The sequence below is a fragment of the Cynocephalus volans genome, chromosome 2, assembly GCF_027409185.1.
Source record: "Cynocephalus volans isolate mCynVol1 chromosome 2, mCynVol1.pri, whole genome shotgun sequence".
Lineage (NCBI taxonomy): Eukaryota > Metazoa > Chordata > Mammalia > Dermoptera > Cynocephalidae > Cynocephalus > Cynocephalus volans.
The window spans coordinates 214,721,684-214,734,429 of NC_084461.1; the positions used below are offsets into that span (position 1 = coordinate 214,721,684).

The following is a 12,746-nucleotide window of genomic DNA, read 5'->3' on the forward strand; positions in this document are numbered from 1 at the left end:
GGCAGGTCTTGCAGAGGGAGTGGAGTTCACAGTCATTGCTTTCTCACTGTGGGCATCTCATCAGTGATCTGAATGCAAGCTTTCCATAGTTCAGCCTGGAGCGAGGCTCTCAGGTGCAAAAAATGTCCAACATGGAGCGTTTTTTGAAAACTCAGCAAAGCTGCCCAGAATGGAAGTAATTACATTTTATGAATAAAGTTGTTTGATATAATTCCCTGTAAAGGGACAGTTCTTGAAGAAAGCACTATCTGTAGGCCTGTGAATGCACTTGTTCTGTGAGATGAGATAATATCTAACCCCTGAGATGGGTATGGACTTTACTTTTTTATAGACCTTGGATGCCTGTGAGCTTCCGTTGTTCTATCCCCCAAATCCAATTCCACTGGTTAATGTTAACAACCGTGAGATGGAGGACATAAAATGAAGAAACAAACAGCCACATTCAGCAGCATGAGAGACAGGTGTTACTGCTACATTCATCCTGCACACAAGGCACTCCCAGCCCAGACAGCTGAGAAAACCTGCTCAAGGCCCCACCAACCGTCCACGGCCACACCAGGCATCACTCATATCCCGGGACCCCAAACCCCTCTTGGGCTCCTCTGCGTCATTCAGTCCCCGCTGAAGGAGGTGTCACGTGAAGGTGGTGCCAGCATTTCTTTGACTGTGAAAAGTGATTTTCTACACAGAGAGAGACAGTGAGCAACTGCCCGTGGGCAGGGCTGGTTTGGGGAGGCTGAGGTGTGTGCTGTCTTCACGAGGCCCCCAGGTGGGCAGGGGTGTCATCTTCCTCTTCCTCTCCAACCTACCTAGCCATAGGTCCTGTCCACTTGGGAGTGGGGTGTTGCTTGCCAAAATTTTAATTAATTCATTAGTAATATAGCTCATGAGAAAATGAGCAACGAATATAAGCATGTACTTCACAAAAGAGAAAAAACCTGAGAGAGCTCTTAAACGTATGAAAAGATGTTCAAACTTACTCCTAGTAAGAGAAATGCAAATCCCAAAACTGTGATTCTGTAACAGAACAGTAAAGGCCCAAAACTCTATATTGTGTTCGTTGAGGGTGTTGGGAGAGAGGCACTCATGTACATTGCTGGTGAGAGTATACTGGTATGATGTCTTCAAGGCCATGTTGGAAATATATATCAATATTATGCAGGTATATATTCACACATGAAAACAAGGATATTTATTGTGTCATTGATTGTAAGCACAAGAGTTAGGAAACAATCTGGCTATCGATAGGGAATTGGTTAAATTTTGGTATTTCCATAAAATGAAAAATATGCAGCTTGTTAAAAAGAATGAGTTAGATATAGACTGACCTCCAAAATTTACTGCTAAATGAATTTCAGGCAAGGTGCAGAAGGATGTGGGGAGTTTGAGTGAAGAAAAACAGAATGCCGACACATGTACCTGTTCTTGTAAACGTAGAGGTGACCTCAGGGAGGCTGGAAGAGGAGCTGATAACAGTGTTTTCTTGGGTTTGGAACTGGGTTCCTGGGGGATGGAATGAAAAAAGAGAGAACCTCTTCACAAACCTCTGGAAAGTCATGGAATTTGATACAGGGGGCAAAAAATGTATATATGATAAAATCCCAGGAAGTCTTTATACCTTGTCATTTCATGTTGCATTGGATTTGTGTGTTGGATTGAGGACCCAAGGCAGTGGAAATAAATGCCAGCATCCTGGGGGGGCTGTCCACGTTTCCTCTAGGTGCCCTGTCCAGCCATGTTCTCTGTCTGGACAATTGAGCAGAACAGTTTCATTACCACAGGGTCTTGTGTTACCGTTTTATAACCAAACCCACTTCATTTCTATGCCATTACTCCCCCGTCCCTGACCAGTGGCAAACACTAATCTGTTGTGCATTTCTATAATTTTGTCATTCCTAGATTGTTATATAAATAGAATGACACAGGAATTAATCATTTGGAATTGACTTTTCACTTAGTGTAATTCCCTAGAGATTTATCCACAGTGTACAGATATAGTAGTTCATTCATTTTTATTGCTGAATAACATTCTGTGGTATGTATGGGCCACAGTTAGTTTAACCATTCACATATTGTAGGACATCTGGGTTGTTCCCAGTTTGTGGCTATTGTGTCCTCTGTTCCTCCTTTCTTGCCTTCCTGTGGATTACTTGAACATTTTTTTGGATCCCCACCCTAAAAAAAAATGATTTATTTATAGTGCTTTTGAGCGTATTGCTTTGTATGATGTTCTTAGTGGTGGCTCTGGGTATTACAATACCAAGTGTCTCATCGCAGGCTACTGGTATTGGCCTCTTATCACTTTGGGTCAAGTGTGGCAACTTTGCTTCCACTTAGGTCCTCTTACCTTCCTCACATTTAAATATAATTTTCAAATGGTGTTATAATTTTTTGTTTCAATCATCGAATATGATTTATAAGACTCAGATAGGATAGCCTATTGTACTTACCCATATTTCTGCTCTTTCTCTTATTTTTCCTTTCTTTCCAATGCTCCAAGATTTCTTCTATACTTCCTTTTTGTTTGAGAACTTCAATTTTTTAGTTTTACTTCATCTGAGAATGTCTTTATTTTCCCTTCATTTCTGAAGGATATTTACACTAGATACAGAATTCACAATTGATGATTCTTTTCTTACAGCATGAAAAATGTTGGGCCATTTCCTTCTGGCCTCCATGGTTTCAGATGAGGTATCTGCTAACCTATGACTTGGTGTTCCCTGTGGGTAACATGCCATCTTTCTCTGACTGCTTTAAAGATTTTTCCGTCTTCAGTTTTTAGAAGTTTAAGTATGGTGTGGCTTGGTGTAGATTTCTCTCAATTTATCCTATTTGGAGTTTGATCAGCTTCTCGAATCTGTAGGTTTTTTATATTTAACCAATTTTAGAAAGTTTTTCAGGCATTATTTGCTTCAATACTCTTTGAATCCCATTTGGTCTTTCCTCTCCTTCTGGGACTCCAGTAATACCAGTGTTGAATCTTTTTTTTTTCCTGCAGTTCCCTGAGGCTGTGTTCACTTTTCTGTTGATCAGTTGCTTCTCTCCGTTGCTCAGATAGGGTGAAGTATTTTGGTTTTGTGTGTGTGTGTAATTTTTTATTATAAATCACTTTCTAAAATTTCTTCTTTAGCATTTAAGGCTTTTTAAAAAAAAATTATTTTATTTTGTCAGTATATTGTGAAGTATTTTGACCAGTCCTCACATGCACTGATTCTGTCCTCTATCATCTCCACTCTTCTACTGAGACCATTCAGTGTGTTTTTTTATTTATATTACTGCATTTTTCAGTTCTTTAATATCCATGTGGATTTTTAAAATTTCTTTTTTATTATTGACATTGTTTGCTATTTCATTGATTTCAAGAAAATTTGTAATTGCTTGTTGAAAATTTTTATGATGGGTGCATTAAAATACTAGCAATATCATTCCAGCATCTGATTTACCTCAATGTTAGTGTCAATTGATTGCTTTTCTTATTCAACATGTATTTTCTCTGGTTCTTTCTATGATGGGTGATTTTCAGTTGTATTCTCGGCATTTTGGCTATTCTGTTAGAAGGTTCTTGGCTCTATGTAGAAATCTTTTATTTCTGTGGGCGGTCATCCTACTTAGATTTAACACACAGGTTTTGGTCTGCTTTGTGGGCTGTGACTTCAATGATGGTTTAATTTTCATGGTCTTTGTGCTGCTATTTTGGTCTGCTTGGTTTATCTGGTGCTGCTGGGTTTGTACTAGTCCCTGATGCTGCTGCATTAAGGGCAGGTGGGGTTTCTATATGCCCAGCTTCCAGATGCTGCCATGTGGGGAACAGGAGATGGAAAGGACTTGGCAGGACAAGACTTTTTCCTGTCAGGACCCTCCTGCTGTGTGTGGGAGGCAGGGAGTATTTCCAGGCCAGGCCACCTATGGGAGAATGACCCTTGCTGCAGTCTTCCTGTTGCTCAGTGTCTGGGCTGGGCGCATGTTAACAGCAGGAGCTCCTGCGCTGGTACACCCCAGCCCTCTCTGCCCCACTGGGGGAAGGTGTTCCATTTTTCTGGCTGCTTGTATCAGTGGGTATCCCAAATGATCCCCCTTATTTGTGTTGCTGGGCTAGCCTGGTTGTGTTCACAGGACTCCTGGTCCATTTGGGAAGAATTAGCCCAGTAGGGCTGCCATCTGTTTCAATGTTGTTTGTTGGAGACTTCGGGGTCTGGGTCAACTTCTTCTGTTCGGTGGGGCTCATAAGGCTTCCTTCTGCAGTGATGCTTCTTCCATCTTGGAGTCTCTGACCACTCTGCCTCTTCTTTCCATCATTCAGAGTTCTCTAAGGTGGCCTCTTGCATTGTTTCCAGAGTGTGTGGGGGTACTTAGAGGGTATGCACAGAGAGAAATGAGTTTACCACATACTGTTTGGAAATCCGTCTTTTTCTAGGTCCTTTTGACAAAACTCTAGTGGTCTCTGTTGGCTGCCTCCCTTCCTGGAAGAGCGAGATGCTCCATGCTCATGTTGTCTGTTTCCCATTTTAGACCTGGAACCAGCTGCTTTGCCAAATTCTGGTTTCTTTTAAAGGCAAATAGCACTGAGGATCACATTCTTGGAGCCAGGCAGGCTCATCAGTGCTAGTCACCATTTCTAGACATCTTCAGTGGACATGACTAGCATTTTGTGTGCAAGAGTTGTCTACAGCTTATTGGTAATTTGTCATTTTCTTTTAAAAATACATTTCACTGAGGTTTTGAAATCTAAGATCATAGAGATCGCATTCTTTTACTTAAAAATATTCCTGTGTATACTAGGGTTTTTTCCCACCTTTGGTAGCTTTGTTTTCTAATATTATTAAATTATTTTGTTTATCACTTAAGTATTAATGTTTTAAAATTATTTTGAAAAGTTCAATTAATATTAAATAACTACTAATAATTGTTATTAATTAAATACTTGTAGTTACTAATATTTGTTTAATATTAAATATTTTAGATGCATTCTAATATTATAGTAAATATTAAATAATTTAAAATTAGACTTTCCAAAGATTTGCGTATTTGTTGTTTATTTAGGGAAGTAGCTCATGTATTTATTGTTTTTCTTTTTCTCCAAATCCTTTATTTTTTAAATTTATCTTTATTACTTTTTAATTCTCCCTTGTCTTAGATTTTCTGTATTATTATTTTATTGATATAGTGAATGATTGCTTGTTTGAGTAACTTTTACTTTTTAATTTAATAACAAACATTTGAGTCTGAATTTCGGTTGTATTCAATATATTTTAATAGCTAATATCATTATTATTATTTACTATATAATCATTTTCTGAGTAATTCTCTAAAATTCAGTAGTTATTTATGGTAATGTTTTAAAGTTTCAGCTTGTTAGTTTCAGAAGTTTTTATACAAACTTTTGTTAAAATTTCTAATTTCATAATACTCACCTGAGTAATTTATGTAGAGGTTGTATTGAAAATTTCTTTGTTCTCTAACATATTATTAATTTTAATAGATTTTTCTTTGGCATTTGAAAAGTAACAGTGTGTATATATAAAATAAATTAGAATATTTTAACTTATTTGGCTGTAATAACTGATTAGATATAAGTTTACACACATGCACATACACACGTGTGTGTTTGTGGTGTGTGTGTCTTCTCTACTTGTACATTTAAAAATTTTTATAGATCTTCTAAATTGGTTGCAATTACACAATCTCTGCATGTCTATATGAATTTTTGACCATCATAGCTGGTGTTTACTGAGCATTTACTATGTGCCAGGTCTGGGGCCTGAACAGTGGAATATTAATTTGTCATAATACTTACAATACCTACCCTTGTGTTTCTTGGAGGCTGAAGCTGAGAGTTTAAGGTTTTCCTCTGTTTGCTGTGGCAGCTGCCCTTTAGCTCCCGTGCCACTATGAGGGTCTCCTAGCGACCCCAGGGAGATGTGGTTGGATGTGCAAACTGTCCTTAATCATTGTTTCTTTGGCATTTAGACTATTTTCAGTATTAAGTATGATAATGTAATAGACATCTTCACGGATATAGCTTTATATTTAATTTAAACAGCATCCTTAGGATAGTGTTCTTTTATCTTGAGAGAAAAAGGCATGTGCATTTTTTATGGATCAGTGACTGTGAATGTTTTTATGATACAGAATTATTTCATAAAAGTCTTATGCCAGTGTACTCTGCTAGCAGCAATAAATGAATAATACACTAGTTTTACTCTATCCTCAGTAGTGTTGGGTGCCACAAAACAAATAAATAGATATTAGTTGAGACATGTTTTTGAGGACAGATATTGTTTTATTTAGTCAGTGTGTACTGGGGACATACGCTCTACCCAACAGTGAGCCTAATACTGGGTACACAGTGTACAGATAGTGCCTGTGGACAGAGTGAAGAACAGAGGCCTTGGAGGAGCACTCACCTTAGACATGAAGGCTTTGGAGCCTTCACGTTGTCGAGTGAGGTGGCAGCCAGCCTGCAGGTGGTGATGGCAGATCTGGACTCTGGTGGCCACATCTTACATAAGACTTACTGATCTCCTTCTTAGAACTGCTACAGGATTGAAGGTTCATCCCAATATAGCAACTGAATAAGACACACCCAAATATGCTTCATTTTACAGGCTAATTATACTTTTTATTTTGTGGACAAGCTAAAAACTTTATCTGAAACACTGCTGAAAGTGTCCAGCCTTTTCCAGAGAAGTGGAAACAGTCCGATGTTCACCCAACTTCAGGTGAGTTGTATCTGCTTTTGCCAGCTCAGGCTGTGGGAGCTGCCTGCTAGGCCATGTCTGAAACTTTGGGACAGCCTTTTAGAAGATTCCGCAAAGTCACATCGGGCATGATTTTCCCAGTTGACTAGTAAGATTGAAATGAAATTGGATATGTGTGGAAACTTTTTGTAGATTTTTAGTGTTTTACCCATGCAAGATGGTACTATTGTGAGAATGATTAATAATTTATTAGTATTTACCTGTGCTTAAGTTCTGTATTTTAATGCTGCTTAGACGGTTTGCATACTTTTTGATAGTGGTCTATTACAATGATCAATTATAAATTCTTCATATTCTTAATTTTACAAAATAATTGGGTTGTGTTTTAAAATGTTCCAACTACTTCAGAACCTGACAATCATTAACTATAATCAGATAGGTTACCTGATAACATTTTGGGACTTTGTATAGTTCTATCTTACAGGATGAGAAAACACGCCTGCATTTTTATTCTTGTTCAGCTTATTTATAATCCACTAGATGACTGGTTAGTTCAGAGCATGGACTCAGGAGCCACATCCTCTGGGTTTGATTCCCAGCTCTCTTCTCACCAGCTGTGTGATCTTGGACTAGTCACCAAACTTCTCTGTGCATTGGGTTTCTTCTGGGAAATGAGGAAATCATCGTAGTTATGAGGCATAAATCAGTGAGGATATGTCAAGCACGTGGAATAGAGTTTGGCACAGAGAAAATGCTACTGTATATGTCTGGATCCTCTAAGAAGAGGTTGCTAAGATGGGATTACAAGTGCAAAAATTTTATTATGGGAAATGGCTGTTAGAGCAGAAGAAGAGGGAACCCAGAAGGCTGAAGGCAAGTCATCACACAGTGGAGTGAGTGGGAGCCTGAGGAAAGGAGGGAAGGAGGGTGGAAGATTCTGGTCAGCCAGCAATTTAATGAACACTGGCCAAAGACTGTGGGAGTCATGTAGCTAAAGTTGTTGATGAGTGGAGTCCTGTGTCGGCTCAGTGAAGTTCAGTGGCTCTGAGGGGTGGGCCTGCTGTGGTGGTCACTGTCAGCCCATGGGAGATGTGGCCTTGGGGCAGACTGAGATGGATTCAGAGCACAGCAGTGGGGCCCCTGGTCAGTGTCCTTCCTCGTATTAGAAGAGCTGCGGTGCTCATTGTCACAGCAGCCACAGCTGTATGCGTTGGCTTTTATTGTAATATTCTTTGTCTTTAACTAGTTTGCTCTTGGATTAATTTGTTAATCCAGAGATCAGCAATGTTTTTCTATTGTATTTTTTGATAAAATTCGTATGATCTTTTAATTGTATTTTTCCATTAACTTTTTGAAGTACTGTTGTATAAATTCTCTCTAAGGAACTTACAATCCTGGTGTTGCGCCTCAGTGCGTCAGTATTTGGCCTTTCACTTTCTTGTTGGCTCTCGGGTGCTGTAGGTCCGTGGCAGTATGATGCAAGTCAGTGCATGCCACCTGCACTGTAAAGATGTAAACGTTCAGTAAGGTGATGAAAATTATTTTGGAGAACTCTCCATAGTGAAACCATTGACAAATGAGGCAAAGTTAGAGCCATCAATGATGAAAGAGGAATAGTGCTGATGCTGCAGTGAGAGATGCTTCCAGTGATGAGGACTTGAATGTCAGAGGATTGAGAGGGGGTGTGGGAAGTGCTGAAATCCTTCTTCAGTGTTTTTGCCACAGTCACCCCTCTTCATAACTGTCTTGTGGAAAAGGTGATGGAAAGGAAAGGAGAGGACCTAATAGAAAGTGAAAGATCACCGCATAGTTTTGTTAGAAAATTTGCCAAAATGTCACCACTTAATCCTTTTTAAAAAAATTTTAATATTATATTTTCTTTAACCCAACATACCTACTATATTATCATTTCAATGTATAATAATTTTTAATAAAAGAATAGTAATGAGATATTTGACATTAACTTTTGGTGCAAAGTATTTGAAATCCAATGTTCATTTCACATTGACGTCACATCTCACTTTAGACAAGCCATGTTTCAAATGCTCAGTGGCCACCTGTGGCTGCTGGCCACCATATTGGACAGCACAGGATGAAAGCATTTTCAAAGACAGAAGCAAAACAGCATGTCTGAGAAACTGCAAGTGAACCTGTGTGTTTAGAGCACAAGGGAATGTGTGTGTGTGTGTGTGTGTGTGTGTGTATTTTGGGAAGAGGTTGGCAAATGGGAGAAAAAGGGACTAGAAAGGTAGATGAAGCAAGAATGTGAAAGATATTTTGACTTTACTACATTGGAACTATTGAAGGCTTTCAGCAGAGGAATGACATTTACACATCTGTATTTCAAAACTTTAATTCTGGAAGCAGTGTGAAAAATAGATTTGAGGGCTGGAGACTGAAGGCCAATTAAAGGATATAAATGACAATTCATTCAAGAGATGACTGTCACCACTTAACCCATTTTTTGTTTTAAATATTAATGGCATAATTGCAATTCTAACCTAAACTTACATAATTGTAACATTTTTCAAGGTAAAGTCCTAATCAAATGTTATCCTGTTATTTATTGTGATGTTTTAGAACTTCTAAGTGGATTCACTTTGTGTCTTTTTTCTGCATAATGAAATTTTTAATAAGCCTAATAGGTATTATTTAATAAGAGGAAATTATGCAATTATTTTTGTTAAGCTGTATTATTTTCTTTTAGGAAGCTCTAGGAAACAAATTTGTAAGAAACTTTGTAGAAAGCCAGTTGCACATTGATGTGGACACACTTACTGAGAAACTCCAGACATATGGTAAGTGTGCTGATGGGCGTGTTAGGTCCATCTGCCCAAGTGCCTCTGCCGCTTGGGTCCTACCCCTTTGCCCACAAAGTCACTGGGAGATGTGGACAAGTCACTTTTCCTCTTTCAGTTTCTGATTTCTTATCTGTAACATGAAGGGCTTGAACTAAATATACTCCAAAGTTTGTTCAAAGTTTTCTGATTTGCTGATTCAGGGCTTGACGAATAAAGAACTTGTTAAAAAGAAAGGCTTCTGATTCAAATAAAAGAGTTGTGAGTTATAAAGCCAGATGATAAAAGAAATTACTAGTACTGAGCTAACAGTAAATTGAAAGCAGTTGCATTGATTTGAAAATGTGGAGCTCAGATTTCAAAAAATTTCTGTCAGTTAGCAAGCATGTATTGTACCTCTGCAATCAAGGAATCTGTGAATTCATTCAGATGTTTAGCAAACATTTACCGAACACACAAGGAGAGCAAGTTCAGTGCAAGGATCTAGAAAGGGCATCAAGTATTTCTGTCCCACCACACAGTGCAGAGGGGAAGATGAAGATGACCAGGCTAAGAAACAGTGACACTGGGACGGAATCGGGCTTTGTCAGAGTCCTGTCAGGGATGCTCTCAAGAGCCTAGCCAGCTGGAGGGGTCCTGGAGATGGGGAACGAAGGGGATCAGGCTGTTTCAGGTCCCCAGCACCTTGGCGCTCTGCCTGTGCACACGAAAGGGGCTTAGATCTGTCTGAAGCTCAAGGGTTAGAAGAAGGCAAGGCATTTTATTAAGCACAATTTTCTTTTAGAAAAAAATTTGTTTTGGGTAGATTTACTAGTTTAGAAAGGTTAATAATATATTAAAATAAATGTTACTGGCTAAAATATTTTTTTCAAATAATTAGAACACCATTTTAATTAATTAATTAATTAATTAATTAAATTAATTAAAGTTGTACAGGAAAGTTGTTAGCAGAGTCCCCAATCCTGAGACTTTCTGTCCAGATTACTGGTGTAAATACAGCGTCTGAAAGCATGAGATGCACTTGAACCACCTTGTTCTACACATTGCTTGCCAAGAACCTATACAACTTTTGAATAGGTTTCCTGGCTGATGTACTTCTATTCTAAAATTAAGGGGAAAAAACAGAAATTCAGACTTTTTCATACAAGTGTGTGGGGACCCAGAATATGAGATTCACATGGAATTTTGAGATGAAGTGTGATTCTTCCTTTCTTCCTGCTCCCACCCAGCACTGGAGACTAAAGGAAGATCCTCTCATCAGTGGTGGGGGTGATGGTTATTTTCCATCCGACCCTGCACAGTCCTCTGGGAATGGGCACAGGATAAAGACGAGTGGTGGGGGACTGGTCACAGGCTACATGAAACCTCCTTTTGTAACTCTCTGGCTAAAGAATTAACTCTCCTTAGTGCATGTATCCTTTTAAATTTATACCTAGGTTGTAGATACATTTCTTCATCCTATAACCAGTATCTGGAGACTGGGGTAAAATGACTCTTTGAAGTTACATTGATGCAATTGCTAGGGATGTTTATTCAATCATGCTGTTATTTATATTCATTATATAATTTTTAAAAATAATATTTTGTTTATTAGAAAAACAGTATAAGTTTGTTATGGAAACATTAGAAAATACAAGTAAGCCAGAAAAAAAAACAAAAAACCCCACCCATAATCTCCTCATCACAGATAGCTATTGTAAAAGCCTTGGAGTTCTTTTCCAGATGGGGCACAGGTATATGTATTTTCATAAAAATGATAATTCTGTCAATATCATTTTGTAACCTGTTTGTAAAAAAATTAACTGTATTACAATGATTCTTCATATACACAAATACTGACTTCGTTACCAAGGAGAGTCCCCTAACTTACCCCTCCTCTTTTATTTTCATGCCCTACTATAAATTACTTTAAACTTTTTTTTATCAGTTTCTTTGGATTGGTCATCATATCCTTAAATGAAATGCCTATAGTAGTATTTCTTGATTTACTTGTTGTAGGAATTATCAATTGATTTCCTGTTATGAAAGACGCAGACTAAGTTCTACACCCCATCATTTCTCCACCTGATTGTTCCCGCTATAGTTATGTGACCATTTTAGTTGTAAAACATCATGACTAGGTAAATGTTGTTCAATGCACAGCCAGGCTATGTCTTATAATGAAATTTCCTTTTTTATGTTTCCCTCTCCCTAGAGTTTGGTATTCTCTTGCTTCTACAGGTAACGTGTTATCCATGGCCCCTGCCCACAGTGTGCCAACAGATTGTCCTTATGTTGGGTCCTTTTGTGTGAGTGGACTCCCACCCAGGGCCTCCCTCATGCTTTGGTGAGCCAGGGTGGCCCTTCACCCACTGCTTCCCCAGGACCTCTGCTCTCCCAGGTGGGAGTCCACGATTCCTGGGTTTTACGTCCTCCTCACTTTTGTTTTATCACCATGTTTTGTGGGTTCATAGTTGCAAATGTCATCCTGAAAATGACAGGAGAGAAACATTTCCTAAGTAATATTACTCAGTAAAGTTATGTTTATTTCTGAAGAATATGTGGAAGTATCCCCAATTTCATTTCTGATAATTTTAATTTGTGTCCTCTCTCTCTCTTTTGATCGGTCTTGTCAGATGGTTATTGATTCTTTTTTTTTTTTTTTTTTGTCTTTTTCGTGACTGGCACTCAGCCAGTGAGTGCACCGGCCATTCCTATATAGGATCCGAACCCGCGGTGGGAGTGTCGCCGCGCTCCCAGCGCCGCACTCTCCCGAGTGCGCCATGGGCTCGGCCCAGATGGTTATTGATTCTATTAGTCTTTTTTTAGGAAAAAAAGTTTGGCCTTGTTTATTGTTTGTTTTTTATTTCATTAATTTTTGCTCTTTTCATTATTGGTTCCATCCGTTTACTCTCTTTGGTTTGTTGCCTTTTTTTTTTTTTTTGGTAACTCCAGATGAGTACTTAGATTATTGATTTTCACTTTGTCTTCTTTTCTTATATATAATATTTTATATATATATATATATATATACACACTCATGATTATACATTTCCCTCTGAGCATTGCCTTAACTGCATCTCATGAGTTTTGATCTGTTGTATTTTCATTATAATTCAATTAAACGTATTTTAATTTATAATGTAATTTCTTTCTCTCTCTTTTGGCCGTTGGGTTATTTGAAAGTCTATAGTTTAATATCTAAGTATTTGGGATTTTCTATTTATCTGTGTGTAACTAATTTCTAGCTTTATTTTACAGTGGTCAGAGA

General features: G+C 38.2%; 1 protein-coding gene across 1 annotated transcript in view; it reads left to right on the top strand.

Annotated features, from left to right (window-relative positions):
- ABCA13 (ATP binding cassette subfamily A member 13) overlaps positions 1–12,746 on the top strand; it is a 446,769-nt gene that overhangs the window by 138,042 nt on the left and 295,981 nt on the right. Inside the window, exons 28-29 of the mRNA XM_063086601.1 lie at positions 6,606–6,719; positions 9,406–9,496. Coding sequence (XP_062942671.1) covers positions 6,606–6,719; positions 9,406–9,496 — 205 coding nt within the window. The remainder of the gene's footprint in view (positions 1–6,605; positions 6,720–9,405; positions 9,497–12,746) is intronic.